This window comes from Prionailurus bengalensis, chromosome D3 (assembly GCF_016509475.1).
Source record: "Prionailurus bengalensis isolate Pbe53 chromosome D3, Fcat_Pben_1.1_paternal_pri, whole genome shotgun sequence".
NCBI classification, from domain to species: Eukaryota; Metazoa; Chordata; class Mammalia; order Carnivora; family Felidae; genus Prionailurus; species Prionailurus bengalensis.
The window spans coordinates 62,652,538-62,673,900 of record NC_057356.1 but is presented as its reverse complement, the minus strand read 5'-3'; the positions used below and the strand labels follow the sequence as shown (position 1 = coordinate 62,673,900).

Sequence of the window (21,363 nt, the reverse complement as noted above, 5' to 3'; positions counted from 1 at the left end):
TACTTATGATTGCTCACAAAACAAGTATTGGAAGGTTTAAACACTATATCACCTGCCTATAGAAAAACTACCCATTAACAATGTAACTATTGCACTGAAAACTAGTTTTCCATTTCTCCACATCATCTCCTTGTCTTTGTTTTTCAAGCTTATACCACACTTAAAATGTTCCGTTCAAATTGAAGAAATTGAAGAATTGAAGAAAATCTCATAAGAACTTTCAAAAAAAATGCGTGTATCTAGTATAGTAAATGACAGACGGGGGAGGTGAGAGAAGGAATTATAATTAGATAGAGCAAGGAACCTATAGAGAATTGGAAAAGGGTTTGCTCTCTCCAAAACAACAAAGTAACAGTTTAGCGAATTGGTTCCTCAAGCTCACACCCAGGGCTTACTAAGCAAGCATTTGTAGTTACTAGTGAGGCTCCTACTTCAAAACATTTCAGCTTAGTGTATAATGAAATTATTTCTTCACTTATCTTTCTCCCCAAAGTTAACTCTTTTTTTTTTAATTTTTTTTTAACGTTTATTTATTTTTGAGACAGAGAGAGACAGAGCATGAACGGGGGAGGGGCAGAGAGAGAGGGAGACACAGAATCGGCAACAGGCTCCAGGCTCTGAGCCATCAGCCCAGAGCCTGACACGGGGCTCGAACTCACAAACCGTGAGATCGTGACCTGGCTGAAGTCGACGCTTAACCGACTGTGCCACCCAGGCGCCCCTCCCCAAAGTTAACTCTTACTGAACCATTAGGAGTCCTATAATTAAGAATTGTGCTTTATTTATTTTTGCATAGTACTGAAACCTAGGATAATGGCCTAGCATGCAGAAGGACTCAGTGTAGCTATTTTGCATTTACTTAACCAATGACACCTCAACTTCACATTTATAGCTTAGGCACCTTTTAGTAACATTGTTATTGCAAGAAATTTTCTTCTGGAAATGATAGTTCTTATGGGAAATTGTTCTGTTTAAAATTTTTGTATTTTCATTTCCATTAAGATCTACAACAAAATTAATACAGGCTGAGTCTGGATCACCTAGATGCTACCTTACTACTTAGTACTATCCTGTGATTTCACTTTTTGATTGGGTTGGTATTAAACAACAAGGCTACTTTAACTTTTTCAGGCTAACACTAAGAGAAGCAGAATTGGTTATATCTTCAAATTACCTAACAGCATGCTGAAGTAATGAAGGTTATAAAGTAGTTCAAGTAGAGAAAAGTAGTTTCAGAATATTCACATGAGATATATTTACAGTGCTCGGAACTCAAACTCACACTATACTATCTGCACCATATTCACATGGCAAGTGACATTTAGTTACAATATTATTTCATCTGTCACATTAATGTTGTTGAATTGCATTTTGCTAGTTTGTAACATGATTTAATTTATAAAGTTATTTTTATTTTATAGAAGAGTAGACACACAAGAAGTTAGTATCAGCTTTACCTTGTACATATTTAAGATTATAAACTCAGCACAGTGGGTTTTACTTCTATTTAAAACAGTTCTGTGTATTACTCATGATTGAAAAACACCATTTCAGAATTCCAAAATGGACTTCAGAGGTCCCTAACTACAATAAAATTAATTTTTGGGGGAAAGCCATAGACCTCACCAAATGCCCAAGGGAAGTTCATGATTCCAAAAAGATGAGAAAGTACTTTTAGAACAAGGAGTTTGACAATTGTAGTATTTACTGGGAAAGCATCATTTCTTAATGCTTAAGGTCCAAGGAAGCAGGCTATCATTCAATTTTCCATTATTTGGTAAAAAGTCCTGATCAACTTCTCTTAAGGATTCCATTTCCTTAAACTAAATGTGTATTCCCTGTAGCTAAGCTAAGCACTTCATTCTGTGCTTTCCTCTCACTCTGGAGCTCCCATTTGTTTTCTACCTTGTTAGACAAATACCAGTCTACCCCTCAAAAGGTAAAGAGATGAAAAACTTACATTATAGGTACAGATAAGCTTTCCTTGGTTTTGTTTAATTATTTAAATAATGTTTTGTTCAGGGCGCCTGGGTGGCTCAGTCAGTTAAGGGTCTGACTTCGGTTTAGGTCATAATCTCACAGTTCATGAGTTCGAGCCCCAAGTCAGGCTCTGTGCTGACAGCTCGGAGCCTGGAGCCTGCTTCAGATTCTGTGTCTCGCGCTCTCTCGGCCCCTCCCCTGCTCACACTCTCTCTCTCTCCCAAAAATAAGTAAACATTAAAAAAATTTTTTTTTAATGCTGTTTTGTTCTGTTACCAATATAATTTCTAATGATACTTAGCACTTGAGCAGATAACCTATCTGACCCCTCTTTGATTCAAACTGATTTTTAATAAATCATGCTATCCTAGTATCAAACTGTATCAGCCATCACACGTGGTTTATTTAATGGGCTCCATCCTTTAATAAGAAACCTAGCCCCACTTTTCTCTGTCTCACCACAGGCATTACTGGAAGTCCAGTGTGGGCTATGCATCACTGCTTGCAAATGGAGAGTATATTTCTATCTTTCTTGTAAGAAAACTCTCAAAGAATAGGATTACTGCTTAATTATAAGGTATAAAAGATTCAGTAACAATGAAACCATTATTATGCTTTGCAAGTTCAAAGAGTCATGTATTTTGAAAAGAGGCTATTAATGTTTTAAGAAAATTCATCCTTGCAGATACCAAAGGGAGTGGCTCTTTTAAAGTTAATATCTAAAATGAAACTTACAATGATTTTATAAATGCACTTCATGAAATTAAAAAAAATGTTTAATTAAGAAATTCAGCAAGTATGGGCTTATTCAAATCTATTAACAAATTTATTAATCTTAAACAATCAAGAGGTAAAGTGTACATAAAACAAACTGAATGTTTGTTGATTGCAAACACCTCCTTTTGTCCCTGACTTGCAATACAAAGGAAATAAGATGTACTAATTAAAATTTCTTGTTATTTGAATAAGTGACATGAACTTATTTCAAAAATTGTGGTTCAAAGTATTTGTAGTTCTTGGATTAAAGACAAAAGATATTGCTGAAATGAACTGTATTTTATAGCAGTTTTTTTTAATTTCCCTTTTGTCTATACAATAATTACATATGACCAATCTCAAAATTGTACTTACTCCATTTTTTTCACAACTCTGCTTATACCTTCTATTTGACAATTTTCTTCTGTTCCCTATAATACAAACTCGATTTTTTTTTTAAATCCCACACAATTCCCCAATTCAAATATTCTTCCCTGCCACTCTACTCTATAATAAGTTTCCCAGTCTTCAGTTTCTTGGCATACACCTGACATTTTACTATTTTTCCACAGAATGCCTTTTATTTCTTATGTGAATGTTGTATTTTTCTTACGTTTCTTCATGTGAATGTTGAAGTTGCCCTACTATGAAACCTAGAAACAAAGAAGGTAGTGAACAACCATTTACTGATACAATGGAAACTGTATTTTTAGAATTAAAAACGCTCCTTAAGCTACACTCCAAATGTTCCCAATGCTTATTAGTTAAGCCCTTATGATATACTTGGTTAGAGCTATTTTCACTTACAGTTAAAAGCACAGTAATGATGAAATATTTTTAGTAATCGTTTTTGAGTAACGAAAATAAGACATACATAAGTAAAGATCAGTATAAACATTCCAATTATCTGCTAAATATTTCACGTAATTTATTTTTTCACATTCAACTGTTAAGATCTTAGGTTTCTGATGATAGGAACAAAATTTAGCTAACTAATGAAAGGGGGGCAAAACATATCTATGTAGTATATCTGATTATATAGTCCATTTCTATTCAAGAAAAACTTTTAAATGATCTTCATTTTCATTTTTCCTACAGTTATTAACGCCAATAAAGGATCTATTCCCTGCAATATTCTTTTCTTCTACAGAACTGTTTTAATGTCTAAAACAGAACAGAAACCCTTTATAGATTTTTTTTAAAAACCTAAAAAACGGCCTTTGATATTAATTCTAAAACTCTTTTGTGTAAAATTTTATGCTCTTAAAAATTACTGAAGACCCCAAATAAACCTTAGTTGGGCTACTTCTATAGATATTTCCTGCATTTTAAATTAAAACTGAGACCTCCCAAAAATATTAATCTAAAAATAAGTGAACATTTTAACATTTTTATGAATAATAACTATTTTCTAACACAAAAAAATTAATGGGATGAGTGGCACTCCTTTCATTTTGCAAACCTCTTTAATGTCTGGTTTAATAGGTGACTGCTAGATTCTCATATTTGTTTCTTTCTATTGTGTTATTTTGATTTAAGTAAGAAGAGAACCCAGCCTCTAAATATATACAAACTTTCAGAATTTTAATTATGTTTTCAGATAATTATGGATAGTTTTCTTTGATACTTAAATTCTCAGGCCTACCATCCAGGCTGCATCAGAAACTGAGTCTGGGGCCCAGCAATCTATAGTTTAAGTTGCTCTCCAGGTGATACTGATACAAGACAAAGTCTGAGGACTTCTGATCTACTTTACATTGACTAATACAACTCTTAACTTCAGTTAGATCACTATGGAAGAGACAGTGGCAAGGTGAATCACTTCAGTGAATAAAAACTCATACTTGATACCAATGGTTACTGTTTCTCTGTGTTGTACAACCCCATTACTTTTAAATTTGACACCTCTTTTGTTCGAGGGGTCACTATAAAAATGTACTAACTTTTTATATCTGGTTTATGGTTGCTAGTCTATGGTGGAACTTGAATGCTTTAAAGTTCATTAAAAATGAACCCCCTCCAAATTATGTATTGCAAAACAAATACAGTGTCTACCCAGCTTTAAGAAATATATCACCTGATAAGAAAACTTACATTAAAAAAAAGTAATGTCCTAATCTACAGTTTTACTTCAATGAATCAAGCTTTGCCATATAGAAGGTGATACAAAAGGAAACAGATTGATTTGTCTTCACAATCTGACCTAAATCAATCTAACCAACCTATGTATTACCTGCAAAGGCATTGATTATTTCAGCTTCCAGGTATTTTTCCTGGAATGCGTACTTTTACTGGAATGTGTAGCTCATAGAAACCCAGCACATTCTTCATACTAAGTTACTTTTTCTGTGATGTAATTTTCAGCTCCTTAGGCATAAAGAGTATATATAGCACTTTATCATTTTCTATTACTTCTAATGAGAGGAAACAATGTCCTTCTAAATACAGCACCAGGGCACCTGGGTGGCTCAATTGGTGAAGCGACCTTTATTTCGGCTCAGGTCATGATCTCATGGTTGTGACATTGAGTCTCACATCAGGCTCCACACTTGAGTATGGAGACTGCTTAAGATTTTCTCTCTCTCTCTCCCCATCTGTCCCTCTCCCTCTCTCTAAAAAAGAAACAAACAACAACAACAAACAAAGAAGAAAAAAAACCAGCACCTTTTAAGGCACCATTAACAATTTCTTTATGATAGGTTTCATTAAGTATAAGAAGACTGCCAGGGGCGCCTGGGTGGCTCATTTGGTTAGGTGATTGACTTCAGCTCAGGTCATGATCTCATGGTTCGTGAGTTCAAGTCCCACGTTGGGCCTGTGCTCACAGCTCAGAGCCTGGAGCCTGCTTCAGATTCTGTGTCTCTCCTCTCTCTCTACCCCTCCCCTGCTCATACTCTGTGTCTCTCTGTCTCTCAATAATAAATAAATGTTAAAAAAATTAAAAAAAAAAAAAGACTGCCAGATTTCTGATACTGAAAAATTCAAGAAACTTTCAAAATATCATATTTTAAATAATGTCTGAAAAGAAAATTATTCACATGATTGTGAGTCCTTGTCATTATCTAAGCATCTAAAGTAATGATTAATAGAGACTAAAAAGTATTTATGGATTAAAAAGGGGTGGTCTTATGTGCCTGATTCTCTTTTGCATACATCAACTGAGAAAAAACAAACTGGTAAATACTACTATGTCTATAGTCTACAGTAAAAATAAGTTTAGGCAGGAAAACAGATTATTCTAGAAACCCTAAAGATGGATAAAAATAACAGGAAAAAACTTCATTCATTTGTTCATTTTAAAAGCATTTACTAGGTGCCTACCAACTGCATAAAACATTTTACACCCCTTTCTCTCAAGTCCCAGGGAATAAACAAGCACATTAAGAAAGTAAATCTATAGATTTCGGTGTGCCTGGGTGGTTCAGTCGGTTAATTGTCCAACTCTTGAATTTGGCTCACGTCATGATCTCATGGTTCATGGGATTGATCCCCGCATCAAGTTCCACACTGTCAGGGCAGAACCGGCTTGGGATTCTCTCTCTCTCCCCCCTTCTCTCTGCCCCTCCCCCACTCTCTTTATCAAAATAAATAATTTTTTTTTAATGGCAAGTTGGGGTGCCTGGATGACTCAGTCAAAGTCTGACTTTGGCTCAGGTCATGATCTCATGTGGGTTGAAGCCCCGCACGGGATCTATGCTGAAGGAACCTGGAGCCTGCTTCAGATTCTGTGTCTCCCACTCTCTCTGCCCCTCCTGTGCTCACATCACACTCTCTCTCTCAAAAATAAATAAACATTAAATATTTTTTTTAATAAAGTAAGTCTATAGATTTAGATTTTACAGTATTTTTAACCTACCAAACTAATTAACTTAAATACAAATAGCTTAGGAAGCATCACCATTTGAGTAGTAACTAAGTTCTCCCTATGGAAGATTTTGAACTACTGTGTTATACCCTAAGAAAAAAATAAAACACTTAAACAAACATATTTACTTTCAAAATATCAAGATTTACCTTAAAACAGAAAGAATAACACTAAATCCATGATAAAATTGACTGTTTCTCTCTTATAAACCTTCCTACACTACTAAAATAAAGAGCCAATCAAAACAGAATTTAAAAGGCAGTAACTGAAAAGAGTTTGTATTTTTAAGAGTGGGAAAAAGAAATTTTTGAAATACATTAATTATATTTTTATCTCTAAAATTATGACTGCAAATAAAAAAGCTACATAAGCCAAAAAAAGGAAGGCATTCTTCTTTTTTGGTAGTAAACCAACAAAGAAAACCATAATAGCTAGCCAGTCCTTAAGAAATGTTGACTATATGCTCGATACGTACAAAACCTTGCCCACATTATCTCATTCAACTCTCACACACCACAGGCAGAGAGGTTCTATTCTTATGGGCACATTCAGAAAAGAGACTGAGTCATAGAGAGAGACAACTTACCCAAAGTCACCCAATGGTGGAGGGGCAATTTAAAACTAAAGATGTTTATTTTAGATCCTGACACATTAACTCCTATGTGAGACTGTTCCTCAGAAGTAAAAAAGGATGTGCATCAATTTGACATAAAGTTAAAGAATGATGAAGGAAAGTTTCCAATTAGGGAACAATGACTTTCTTACCTTCAGGCTTTGTGACAAAAGGTTCAGAGAGCATTACTCTGAAGTGCTGAGACAGACAAAGAGCCACCACCCCTCTCGCTGTACAAATGGACAGCTCCAGATTAGAAGAGCCATCCTCAGGAACTACAGGGAACTTTCCACTTACTACAGATATCTAGCTCCTTGTTTTCATTTATGAATGTTTTTCACTTATTTATATACTGATATAAATGTTCATTCTGTTATAAAGTCTGTAAATCATAAACAATAAAGTTTTTCAGTTATACCAGTCCTGGTTTTTCCCCCTCAAATTTTAAAAAACAAACAATAAAAAAATTTTTCCCCACAGTTGAGATAAACCCAAATCAGGCTTTGAGTCCTGTCACAATCAAATAACCCTGAACAAACTTCTCAAAGCTTCCTCAAAGGATACCAGCTCTGAAAGAAATTTACGTTTCCAATCCCATTCTAGAGCTTAAATTTTTAATTTCTTGCCCAAATAATGCTACATCACTGCATTGATAAGTGAAATACCATTCACTCCAAATTTGCTTCAGGAAAACAATGTTTTAAGTGACCACAGGGCAATACACTGACAAAGGAATTAACAGACTGTCACATTTATGGTGGACACACAATGCCCTCTGCTGGACAAGCTGAGGATACTTCAACCAAGCTAAAGTATCAACACAGCAATAAACCCAGGCAAAAAAAATTCTGGGAAATCTGTAATTGAGTCTCATATTTTGCCTTTTTGCACATTATTGTTGTATACATTTTGAAATTTTTTCTATGCAGTGGAACATTTTCCTCCACACACTTCTAAAGTTATCAATCTGACCCTCTTGTGTCTCATCTAAGTTTACAGGTGGAACAGTGTGTTGGAGGCAAATCTCCAAGAGATCCCCAATAAAATGAAATCTAAGTATCTTCTTCCTCTCTGCTCCATCTCTCATGCCAAGGAACTGGGCACAGAAGAATCAGTGGAACTCTGATTACAATTCCAAACCACTTTCATCTGAAAGCAAAGTCATGGATACTACACCTGCTCAAGCTGGCAGATAAGAAGACAAAAGGTATTTTATTCTGAAGAATGGGAGCAATGTTACTTATAATAAAAACTGCACCATCAACACTGAGACTGGAGAGTTACATAAGAGAATCTAAAGTTTTAAAGTTTTAATACGTCACAGTCTGTGCCTAAGACATAGTGGATCCAAAATACACAATGGAGGGGCGCCTGGATGGCGCAGTCGGTTAAGCGTCCGACTTCAGCCAGGTCACGATCTCGCGGTCCATGAGTTCGAGCCCCGCATCAGCCTCTGGGCTGATGGCTCAGAGCCTGGAGCCTGTTTCTGATTCTGTGTGTCCCTCTCTCTCTGCCCCTCCCCCGTTCATGCTCTGTCTCTCTCTGTCCCAAAAATAAATAAACGTTGAAAAAAAAAATTAAAAAAAAAAAACAAAAAAACCAAAATACACAATGGAGGAGCTTCATGATACTTGAGGCACTTTTTAACTACAAGTTCTAAGGTGTATTTCCTGCAATGAACCACATTCAAACTTCATGTATATAATTAAATATGTAATACTTGTCTAAATTATACAAAGTCTAATTATATCACATATGTAAAAACCACTTTGAAATATAAACTGTCAGTAAAAAATGACTATAAACACAAAACATTTTAAAATAAATTATTACAAATTTTTAGAGGTTGAGGAATACATCATACTTGCATTTGTCCTGATATAATTGGTATTTCCTTATATAATCTAATTTCATTAAAACTAAACTTGAAAATTAAAGGCATTAATCCTAGCAAGTAAGACTTAAAATGCTAACTGTATGATATCAATAATGAAATAATTAAAGACCAGTTAAGAAAAAATAACCAAAAGAAATGCCGTTTCAAAAGAAAGAGAACATGTCTCTCATCTAGCACACTGTAAGATTTTGATTTTTAAAGTCATGTTTAGAGCACCCTCTAGTGGAAAACTGGTGACAAGATGCTTAAAACCTGCTTCTGAAATTTTATATTCTATTTCCATTAAAACAAATTAATTGTGAACTGGACCACAGAAGTGTATTAAATAGACTCTGATTTCCAAGTCTTATTTTTAAAAATCCCCAACAACACACACACACACACACACACACACACACACACAGAGCAGTTCTCAAAGTCCAAAAGAAAAAGGTCTATTATTTATCAATTTCCAAAAGAAGAGACAAGGTATGTGACAAGATACGTGAAAATAACATTATAGATGTAATGGCACTCTATACATTAAATAATTGCATTGTAGTTATAAAATAATTATAAAATAATTTCAATACAAAAACAAACAGAATCACTTTGGTACTTTGATTCTTGTGGTTAAAAGATTCAATTAAAATATCAGAGCATTAAGGAACAACACAGGAAAACTTTTTCCAAATTAAAATTCTCTCCAAATACACCATAACATTTTCTGAATATCCTCTGCTACATTGGCAAATTTGGCGAGAACCTCCACAACATTCTGTGGTCCTAGTTACTACAGGGACAGCCTGGCCTTGACAGACATGAATCCCACAAGCAAATTCTGTCACAGATAATTTTTCACACTAATATATGAAATTCTAGATTCTGTTAATTAATAATTATATATTAATAATTAGACTACATTTGATATATTAAATTATATTTGATGTGTTAAATTCTTGGTATCACAATCTGGAGGAATACTAACAAAACAGAAAATGTTCTTACCTGAGAGACCATTTTAAGAGTAATTTAAAATCTATTTTCTATGCAAGACTGAAGAAACTTGAATTATTTAGCCCAGGGAAGAAAAGACTACACAGAAGAGAAGAATTATTTACTCATTCATTAATTCAACAGTGATCTATCAATCACTTTAGCTAGGTGGTGTTCAAGGTTCTGGAGGAATGGTAGCAAACTGGATGGACAAGGTCCCTGCTCTCATGGAACCTGCATCCTGAATGGGAGAAGATGATGAGGAGATCAACAAGCTCCATGAGGACCTGGTTTTGTGTCTGTTCTGTTAATTTTGGTATCCCCAGAACCCAGAACAATACCGGACACATAGCAGTTGCTCAGTAAATCTTTGTTTTATCGTACAAAAAAATGATAAATTTGGCTGGTGTTAAGTGCTTTAAAGAAACCGAAACAATAATAGAGAGTAATGGAGAAGGGTGGTGTGGCAAGTACATTTCAGAAGCCATTTCAGATCAGAGAGTTAGAAAAGGCTATTCTAAGGAGATGCCACTCAAACTTAGACTCAATAACCAAAGTCAGATTTGCAAAGATCTGAGAGAAGAGCTTTCCAGAGAGAAAAACAAGGGCATTAGTCTGAGGCAGGAGTATTGACATTACACAATCAAATTGGTCAGTGTGGGCAAGCCACAACCACCACAGTAAAGAGTTCAGATTTTATTCAAATAGTTTGGGCAAAAGATGGTAGTGGCTTCAAATGGAGTCAAAGGAGTGGAAATGAAGAGAGTGGATAACTTCATGATCCATTTTGGAGGTGAAGAGTAGACAAGATTTGCTAATAGGTTTGATATGTGAAATGAGGCCAAGAGTGGAATTAAAAATGACTCTTAAACCTGGGGCTTAAACAACTGGGTGGATGATGTTGCAATTTACTGAGATGGGAAAAAATTAGGTGAGGAGCAGGTATTATTAAGCAGGTAGTGGAAGAAGGGAACAACTTTTACAACTGACCATATAATTTGGATGTCAAGTAAGTGGTTGGATATTTCAGTCTGAAGCTTAATGAAATGGACTAAAGTACAGTGCTGTAAGTTTGAAAGTTGTTTGCTTCAAGATGGTGTTAAAGCCAAGGGGCTAAATAATTATCACGAAGAGGGGGATGAGAATGATTATTCCATGGAACTCCAAGGGGAAAAGCAAAAAATTAAAGACAGGGGTTAATGTGAGCTCATTCTAACACTAACTAGAGCTGTAAGTAAGGAAGTAAGTAAGTAACACTGTAAGTAAGCAGTAAGTAACACTAACTCAACTGCTTGCATACATTATTATGGGCTTTCCCCCAAAGGTGGCATTTTCAGAAGGAAGAGCGAGAAGACCACCCATAGAATTACTACTGAAGTGATTCTTTGTAAGGAATGGGAGTTTTGGGGGCACCTAGGTGGCTTAGTCAGTTGAGTGTCCAGCTCTTGATTTCAGCTCAGGTCATGACCCTGGGGTCGTGAGATTAAGCCCACGCTGAGCGTGGAATCTGCTTGGGATTCATTCTCTCTCTCTTTCTCTCTCCACACACACACACACACACACACACCCCTCTTCCCCTAGCTTGTGCTCTCAAAATAAATAAATAAATATTAAAAAAAATTAAAAAGAATGGGAGTTTCTTTCAAAGGTACCATATGAAGGGACTTTTAAGACTATATGATTTTTCAGAGGTGCCTGGGTGGGTCAGTCAGGTAAGCATCCAACTTTGGCTCAGGTCATGATCTCAACAGTTCGTGGGTTTAAGCCCTGCATCAGGCTCTCTGCTTTCTGAACAGAGCCTGCTTTGCATCCTCTGTCTCCCTCTCTCTCTGCCCCTCCTCCACTTGTGGACTCTCTCTCCTCCCTCTGTCTCTCTCTGCCCCTCCTGTGCTCATGAGCTCTGTCTCTCTCTCTCTCTTAAAAATAAACATTAAAAAAAAAAGACTTTGACTTTTCTTCACTTATGCAATGTGCCTACCACATTTTGCAACTTATTTTGTTTTATGCAACTTATTTTGTTTTACTAAGCAGATTCCACAGTAAAAATCACTGGCATATAAAATATACATCTACTGGTGGCCATGATTTGATACCTGTTTTTGTTAGCAAAAGGTTATCCAGGTGTCTGTCTCCAACTCCAAGTATGTATGTAATCACGCAATATCCAGCTGCAAATAACAGTTAAAAAATTGTAAAAACACATGCAAACCAGGTCAAACATACAAATGAGTATAAAAGCAGTCTGTGTTACTTTCATTTCAATTTAATTACTATTTTTTGATTTATCACCCAAATTCTCAATTGCGTAATTTTCTTTGACTCTATGAAGAGTTTATCAGTTGAAACTCAATATAAATTGCTATTTGCATGAGAAATAACATCTTGTAGAATTTTGTCAAATTATAAAAGTCATTTCTATCAAAAGTTAATTCAGGCTTCAGGAACCTTAATTATAACATGATTCTCCCATTTCTCATTTCAAATTGGACACATGTTACAGATGACAGCAGAAAAAAGAAGTGTCTACAGAAATACACATAATGAACTCAAGCATCCCACAACCCTATTATCTATAAGATAACAAAAGTAAATGTAGGTTTAAAAGAAAAATCTTTGGAGAAACAATCGTGAAGTGCCAGCAGATAGAAAAACAATTAAATTCACTTGAGTGGTAAAGGCGCTTAAGAAGTTCACAGCACAGTCTTCTAAAGTATTAAGAAAAATGACATGAGCAGGGCTAGGGGCAGAGTCACTGGCTCTATCTTTATTCTTTTGCCTTTCTCTTCTAAAAAGTCTGGAAACCTGCCATGTGTTGAAAATACTCAAATAAAATTAAGCAAATATCACCTTTTTGAAGATTATTTTTTCCATTCTATTTCTCTTATTAACAAGAAACATAACTTACAAACATACACATGGCTATATCAGTATTTACAAAAGCATGTTTATTTCAGTTAATATGTAGGAAAAAGACTGGACCACCTGTTAATGACCAAATTAATTTCACTGGATTAATCATTAATTAATTAATCATAGTTACAACTTACTGAAAGCTAGTCCCTTAGGTAGGTACATTACATTCATCATCTCTAGCCCTTTAATGATGTCAGTTAAGTATTGTAACTATCCTTCTAATGAAAATATCTCAGGCTCCAGAAGTTAACGAGATTGTCCAAGGTCACTAGGCTGGGATTTGAACCTAACTCTCACTCTAAAGTCCTTGGCTCAAGCCACTTCTGCATTGTATAACTCCTGTTCCCCAAAGTGGCTATTTAGACAGATGCAACACTCAAGATATTTAAGTTCAAGTGTATTTGTTTAGAATAACTAACCATAGACTAATTACAGGTGAAATTATACATTTTATATATTTCAAAATGTATCCATATGTACAGAATGAATGAAAGCACACTATTACCCAAAAAACGCTTCTAATCATATTACTGGTCTACTAACAATTTTCACTAAACTGTAACAAATCAGTTAGTCTCAAAATATAGCCTGCAGTGTGACAGGAACTACTAGTTTGCCTACACACTATCTAATCTGTTTCTTCCTTAAAACAAAACCAGGATCTGGAAGACAAGACCATGCCTAGGTAAAAGACTGTATTTCCCACCCTCACCTGCACTTAGGCATGTCCAGGGAACTATAAGCAAAGGTAGGTTTGTGATGAGCATGTTTAAAGATGGGGCTGGCTGAGCTGGGAAGTGAGCCTTTTAGGTTTCTTCTCCTGGTTGGCTGGACTGCAAATATGATGACTGCATTTGCAATAGTCACTTGGGAGAAGGCCAAGAGAATCACAAAGACCTTGGTTGGCCCTAACATCCATAAGCAGCTAAAGCAACTACAATGACTGACATCTGGGCTTCTTACAAAAAACAAAATGACTTGTGTGTGTACATCACTATAGATTATGTTAACTTCAGCTGAATACAATTGTTGACAGATTAAGTGGTCCACTGAGGGACTTGAGGGCCACTTATATAAAGGGTGAGCAAATACAGCTTGACGGCCAAAATGGGACCTCCTCTGTTTTTATATTTTATAGAATTTACTGGAACTCAGCCACGTCCATTCATTTACCTATTTCTTGAGCACGACACTGGTCTGGCTGAATGGCTACAACAGAGATCATGTGGCCTAAAAATCCTAAAATACTTACTATGAGGAAGGTTGTAGAAAGAAACTAATTTGACTCTTGCTAGGAAACTGCTCTTCAAAATGTGATGCACAGAATGGCAGCATCACTCTCCCCTAGAAGCTTCTTAAAAATGCAAACCCTGGGGCGCCTGGGTGGCTCAGTCGGTTGAGCGTCCGACTTCAGCTCAGGTCATGATCTCACACTTCGTGAGTTCGAGCCCCGCGTCTGGCTCTGTGCTGACAGCTCAGAGCCTGGACCCCACTTCAGATTCTGTGTCTCCCCCTCTCTCTGCCCCTCCCCTGCTCATGCTCAGTCTCTCTCTGTCTCAAAAATAAATAAAAACATTAAAAAAAAATGCAAACCCTTAGGGCCACTTGAGTCCTGCTGCATCAGAATTTCTCGGGGCAGTGCTAGAAAGTGATTGCTATACACACCACAGTTTGTGTACTCCCTTCTGCTTTAATGTACTAGAATCCCCTGGGAATCCTGTTAAAATGAAGATTCTAATCAAAACATCAGGGGCAAGGCCTGGGATTCTGTTAATACAAACAAGTTCCCAGATGAAGCCAATGCTGCTGGTCCAGGGATTACAGTGGTAATGCTGGAGTGGTGCTGCTCTAAAACTGCTGCAAAATATGCAATCCACAAACGACTAATCGCCCTCCACTCCGACATCAGTGAACGCCGTGCTAAAGGAAATTCATAAAGAGAACACATAAGAACTTAGGACACCGAGCTCTCTAATACGTAAGTCACTTAGCAATCTGGCTGCCACTCAATACTTGTGAAGGATAGAAAACTCCTGATAATATGCATCAGAACGTTGTTAAAACACTGGCAATTTTCCAAAAGAACATCAATGTGTATCAATATACTTGATTTGTTGTATGGTGCAGCTTATCTTTTGGTTCATTATAAATTAGTTTTATCATTATTTACTTTGTTTCATTGTTTTAGCTACCTCTACAGAGTAATGATTCACATGTGTAGCAACAGTACATTTGACCTAAAATTTTTACACAACTAGACATGCCATGAATTTTGCCTGTCTCTACTGACAAAGCAAGATGTTTTTATATACTACTTTCCATCATCACGTTTGCTTTTACAGTAATTATTACTGGATTATTTTCCAATGGAAATGGGAAATGTATGGGAAAGAGCCTTTACCCTGCCTCAGTGGGTTAAGGTCATAAATATGTTTAAGGGTCATTTTAATAGATGTTTTTGGTTTTTTCTTTTAAAGTTTATTTGTTTTGAGAGCGAGCGAGCGAGTGCACGACCAGGGGAGGGGCAGAGAGAAAGGGGGAGAGAGAATCCCAAGCAGGCTCCATGCTAATAGCAGGACACAGAGCTCGATCCCACAAACTATGAGGCCGTGACCTGAGCCAAAATCAAGAGCCAGACACTTAACCAACTGACCCACCCAAGCACCGCTGTTTTGTTTTGTTTTGTTTTGTTTTGTTTTGTTTTGTTTTTTAAGTCAAGTGAGATAACAGATGATCTTCTCTCTTTCATATGTATATAAATGGGGGGGGGGGGTGAAATCAGGGTGTCCCAATAATTCAAAGTATCAATGCTTAAGAGAGAACATGCTGGAAAAGACATGAATTAAGAGTCAGATGATCCCCAGAAATTTTTAAAGCACAGATAACAGATTCAGAACAATATGAGATGGCACAAAGCAGATTGTCCAAGAGAATTTTGCCAAAAGGATGCTGCCCGTTAGCGTTTTGAGCCCATATGAAATGCACAATATCTTTAAATTGGTATTATAATACAACTTTGATGTAAAATTCAGAGAAACATTAGAGAACCAAATGATACTATCTCCCTTTACTTAGCAAAAATATATTTGTAAAAATAATTAATGTTCTATTTACTTGCATGAAATATACTTGATACCTTGCAAAATCTGGAAAAAAACTGTCACCAAAACTATTATCACTTTCTTCTTACACTCTGCCAAAAATCTAAACCTTTACTTTCTAAAATGAAACTTATACATACATCTATATGATAATGTCCAACAATCAGATTCTAGTACAAGGTAGCAACTTATTGATCACTAAATCCTCTAATGAAAAACTCAAATAATGGCTTTCAACCTCCAATATACCAAACACCCTAAAATACAAATGATTATTTTGTAACACAACAAGGTACAAAGGAAAAAGAAGGCTATTCAAAATAAGATGAAGAGAAGGCTTGCCATCAAATCGATTATCAGGAAAGGAATAAAAGTACAATATTAGGGAAAGAAAGGAGCAAGATCCAATTTGAACTGAAGTATCCAAGAGGTGCAATTAATTAATTAACTTATTTCTTTATTTTTGAGAGAGAGAGAGAGAGAGAGAGAGAGAGAGAGAGAGAGAGCACGCAAGCGCATGAGCATGCAGGAGAGGGAAAGAGGGAGGAGAGAATCTTAAGCAGGCTCCACACCCAGCACGGAACCTGATCTCAGGACTGTGAGATCATGACCCGAGCTGAAGTCAAGAGTCAGACGCTCAACTGACTGAGACACCCAGGTGCCCCAAGAAGTTCAATTTGAAATGGCTATTTTTTTATATGAAAAACCCAGTCATATTTTCATTAGGTCTTGGAAAAAAATAGAACATTTCATAAAAGACATTTTATGTAATAGAACATTTATGTAATAGAACATTACATAAAACAATTACAACATGCAACCATAATATACTGTTCCAGTAATTTTACTAAGAGTGAGCAAGGCTTTCAAAATTTTAGTCAATATTTATAGATAGTATGTGTGTGTATATATTTCAAGCAGAAAAAGTTAGCATTCATTTGTTAAATAGATTCATGATGTTAAAAAGTTTTCAGTAATTAGGCGTGGTGGACTAAAGAATAGCCACACATTCTTTAACGTGCTTTTCACTCAAAGTGGGAACTATAACCCCTCCCTTTGGGTCCGGGCAAGCTCTGTGACTGCTTTGACCAAGAGATTATGACAGAAATGACAAATGACCAGCTTCCCAGTCCAAGCCATCAGAAACCAACAATTTCTACTTTCTGTTTCTTAGAATACTTCCTCTTGGAACCCAGCTCTGAGAACCCCAAGCCACAGAGAAGCCAGGTACAGGACACTCGACAGACAAGTCTTGCTATAAAAGACAGTATGAACTATGAACTGTCATGTGAGTGATCTTAGATGTCCTGCCTAGTCTTTAGATGATACGTAATTTTTTCAGAACACAGAAAACAAGAGTTGAAGGTCAAAAAAAAATAGGAAAGAAGAGAAAGGGGAAAAGGAAAGAAGAAAAGAAGGAAAGCAGGGAAGGAGAGAAAGAAAAGAGAAATACAGAGGGAGAGCAAGGGGAACTAAAAGAAATAATACATTTTCTCTAGAATGTTTCAATAATTTTTTTTTAGTCTTTAAATACACTGTACATGGTCATTTTTAAGGGAGAGCACAGTTACACGTACCACGTTATATTCCTTCAGTAAAAATACAATTAAAACCATAAAGGATTTTAATATACACATACATGTTTTATTTCAGTGCTTTTAAAGTTCCCAGCTATATTACATTTTCTTTATACTTCTCAGCCAACTAGATGTACTTCTTTATATATCATCTAGTATAAATTTGGGAGTAAATTATGTTGTCTAAAATAATCTGGAATACTACCTCATAGGAACATTGTGAAAAATTTTTAAATGTCATGTATAAGAATCAGTTTATAAGCCATTAAATGATATGAAAGTTTAAATACAACTGTTACATGTGTCTAAAGTCCCTTACCTACTTTGCCTTAGGTATAAACAGGAACTTAAAACAGGAACAACTTATATACCATATCCCATCCAGGGCTAACTCTAGTGTCAACTCCTTTACTAACCCTCTTTTAAACAATCTAGCTATTAAAAGCAAAAACAAATAAAACAAACAAACAAACAAAAAACTGCTTAAGAAAATTAAAAAATCCTCTAGAACATAAACTTCATGAGGATAGGTAGGCATAAATGGTCGAAACGATACGAATTAATCCCTCTGGCATTCTACTACCTACTTATTTCCAGGAAGGGACCATAAAATAAAATATCATGAGAGGCATCCTCCTAACATAGCTCTTGAGATTTATCTAAAGCATAATTATTGCTGAGACTTTTCCCTCAGTCTCTTTAATTGTAGTTACTCAAACACAGGGAAAATCTTGGAGAAAATTAACAGCTTCCAGGAAGAGATAACTTGTAATAATAACACAGTTAACTGATTGCAAAGATACATTCACCAAAGACTAAACAGAATTTATACCTTGTTAATTACTATTATGTCAAAACATTAATTGACTTCTTCTATCAGTCTTCTATCAGTCTTCTATCAGTCTTCTATCTTTTAGTCATCTTCTTATAGAGAATTGAAATGTTATGATCTGAATGTCTTTGTGGCCCCCAAAATTCACATGTTGAAATCGTACAGCCCTACGTAATGGTATTAGGGGGTGCTTAAATCATTAGGGTAGACCCCTCATGAATGAGATTAGTGCTCTCTAAAAGGAGAGTCCACACAGCTCCCTAGCCCATTCTGCCAGATGAAGATACAACAAAAAAGTCTTCTCCCCAAAAAGGGCCGTCAACTGACCAAGTAGGTACCTTATCTTGGACTTCCAGCCTACAAGCCACCTAATCTCTGGTATTTTGTTAGAGCAGCCCACATGGAGTAAGATAAAATCCTACAATGTACAAATGTGTATGAATATAGCAACATCAGGATAGCCTATTTCCTTGACTTCACTGCATCAGTGGAAAACAGAGCTTGAAAAACTTACCACAGCTTTTAACATAAGTGTCCATAACTTCAGCACTGATTCCATTTGGTCCATTCTCACTCGGTGCATATTTTCTAAAGAAGTTCTGAAAAGATATAATTCACATGTTTAGAAACTCAATACAATCCTTAACAAATCAGGCATTTTGCAATTGTAAAACATGACCAAGTACCTGGCCTAATGTTTAGTCAATAATTATAAAATGTGGACTTTAAAAAGTATATTCTAAGAATCAGTCTTACTACTGTGCTTGCAGACAGTTAAGATAAAAAAAAAAAGTATGCTGCTACTTTTACACCTTAGGGGGAAAACATTAGATGAAATGAATTTACTTTTATTTCTCTATACTCTATCACTTTTTTTCACCTTTCTTCTGAATGTAAACAATTCAGAGGGGGTTTTTTGTATCATACATTCTCCTTAAAGTGAACATGAGTTATTGAAATTACTTTTTAAGTGTAGCTACTGAAACACTGTTAGCATTAACAAACTTCCAGTTGTAAACCAAATAAGTCAAGGGGATATAAACTACAGCACAGGGAATATAGTCAATAATATTGCTTATAATAACTATGTGTGGTCACAGACGGTAACTAGATTTATGGTGATCATTTCATAATGTATGTAATTGTCAAAATCACTGTGTTGTACACCTGAAAGTAATATAATACTGTATGTCAATGATACATCAATAATAATAATTAAAAAAAAAAAGCTCAATAAAAATGATTAGAAAGTGCCAATAATTCCCAGGGGAAATTGATGGAAAGATAAATATAAGAGAGACGCTAACTGAACAAAAGAATTATAGGGACACAATACATGCACTAGAGTGTCCAAAGAGTCTGGAAACAGTGGGGAAAATAATGTTTTGTTTTGTTTCTGATTACCAACTAGAACTATTCCCTTACATGTAGATGTTAAAGAAAAACAGAATATACTATTTGAAAACACAAGTAACATGCTGTTTAAAAAAAAAAAAAAGTTTACCCTATGTTTCAGCTTTTCTGAACACCCTTGGGCTTGACAAAGGATCTATGCCTAGAATATATAAAGAACTCCTATAAATCAATAAGACCCAAACAACCCAAGAGGAAAATGAACAAAAGATGTAAATAAGGACTCCACAGAAGAAATGTATAGCCTACACATATATTTTTTAATGTCCAACCTGTGATAATTAGGGAAAACTAAAACTACAATACCAAATTTAAAAGTCTGACAATATTAAGATTAGGCAAAGATGTATAGCAATGAGAAACAGAATAACTTCCCAAAAACAACTATTTGAGAAAATACGTTTTAATTGTCTACTGAAGTTGAACATGAGAATAACCTCTGACTCAGCAAAACTATTTACACAGATCAGACATGAAACCAGGAATCAATATACCAACTGCACTGTCCTTATTTTACCAAATCACAACTGCACACAGCAACACAATAACTAATAACTTTATTAAATAATAATTCCAGTTAGAAACTATGTTAAAGCTCTACATACACTTCACCTCATTTTCAGGTACTAATCCTAGAGGCAGATACTATTAAATTATTATCCAAATTTCACAGATGCAAAAACTGAGACCTAAAGGGTATGTTAGGAGGTCAACAACTCCGACAAGTTTGTTAGATGGAATCATAGACTCAACATATGGTTGTACCACAAGTGACACTTATTAAAGCAAAAGTATACACAGTAGAATCAGGACAGGGAAAATACACGGGCAAAGTCTGGAGAAATCCATGTGTCAGCCTCCTGGCTCTCTTCTATGAGGGGATATGCTGAGCATACTTACTACTTTTCTCCAATGCCAATTTAAAAAAAAAAAAAAAGGCAATAATCTGGGTGCAATGTTTCTGTCCAGGGAAGCCCATTATAGACTCAGCACTCAAGGTTTTTACTGGAGGCTGGTCATAAAGTCACCCTCTGTCTAGCAACTGTTAAAATTCAAGAAGGATGGGGCGCCTGGGTGGCGCAGTCGGTTAAGCGTCCGACTTCAGCCTGGTCACGATCTCGCGGTCCGTGAGTTCGAGCCCCGCGTCAGGCTCTGGGCTGATGGCTCAGAGCCTGGAGCCTGTTTCCGATTCTGTGTCTCCCTCTCTCTCTGCCCCTCCCCCGTTCATGCTCTGTCTCTCTCTGTCCCCCAAAAAATAAATAAACGTTGAAAAAAAAATTAAAAAAAAAATTCAAGAAGGAAAGCAAGTTGTTCACTGTAAATCAAATTATTTGTACAGTCTAGGCACACTGAACCACTCTTATCAGAGAACACAGGAATAACACACTGAAAGCCAAGTTCCCAGATACCAGTCAAAGGCTAACTTAGCAAGCAGACCTTT

At 35.8% G+C, this 21,363-nt stretch overlaps 1 protein-coding gene across 1 annotated transcript in view; it reads right to left on the bottom strand.

Annotated features, from left to right (window-relative positions):
* Positions 1-21,363, bottom strand: part of PIK3C3 (phosphatidylinositol 3-kinase catalytic subunit type 3) — a 146,423-nt gene that overhangs the window by 27,945 nt on the left and 97,115 nt on the right. Inside the window, exons 20-21 of the mRNA XM_043558700.1 lie at positions 19,024-19,108; positions 12,180-12,254 (exon numbers count right to left, since the gene is read on the bottom strand). Of these exons, the coding sequence (XP_043414635.1) occupies positions 12,180-12,254; positions 19,024-19,108 (160 nt within the window). The remainder of the gene's footprint in view (positions 1-12,179; positions 12,255-19,023; positions 19,109-21,363) is intronic.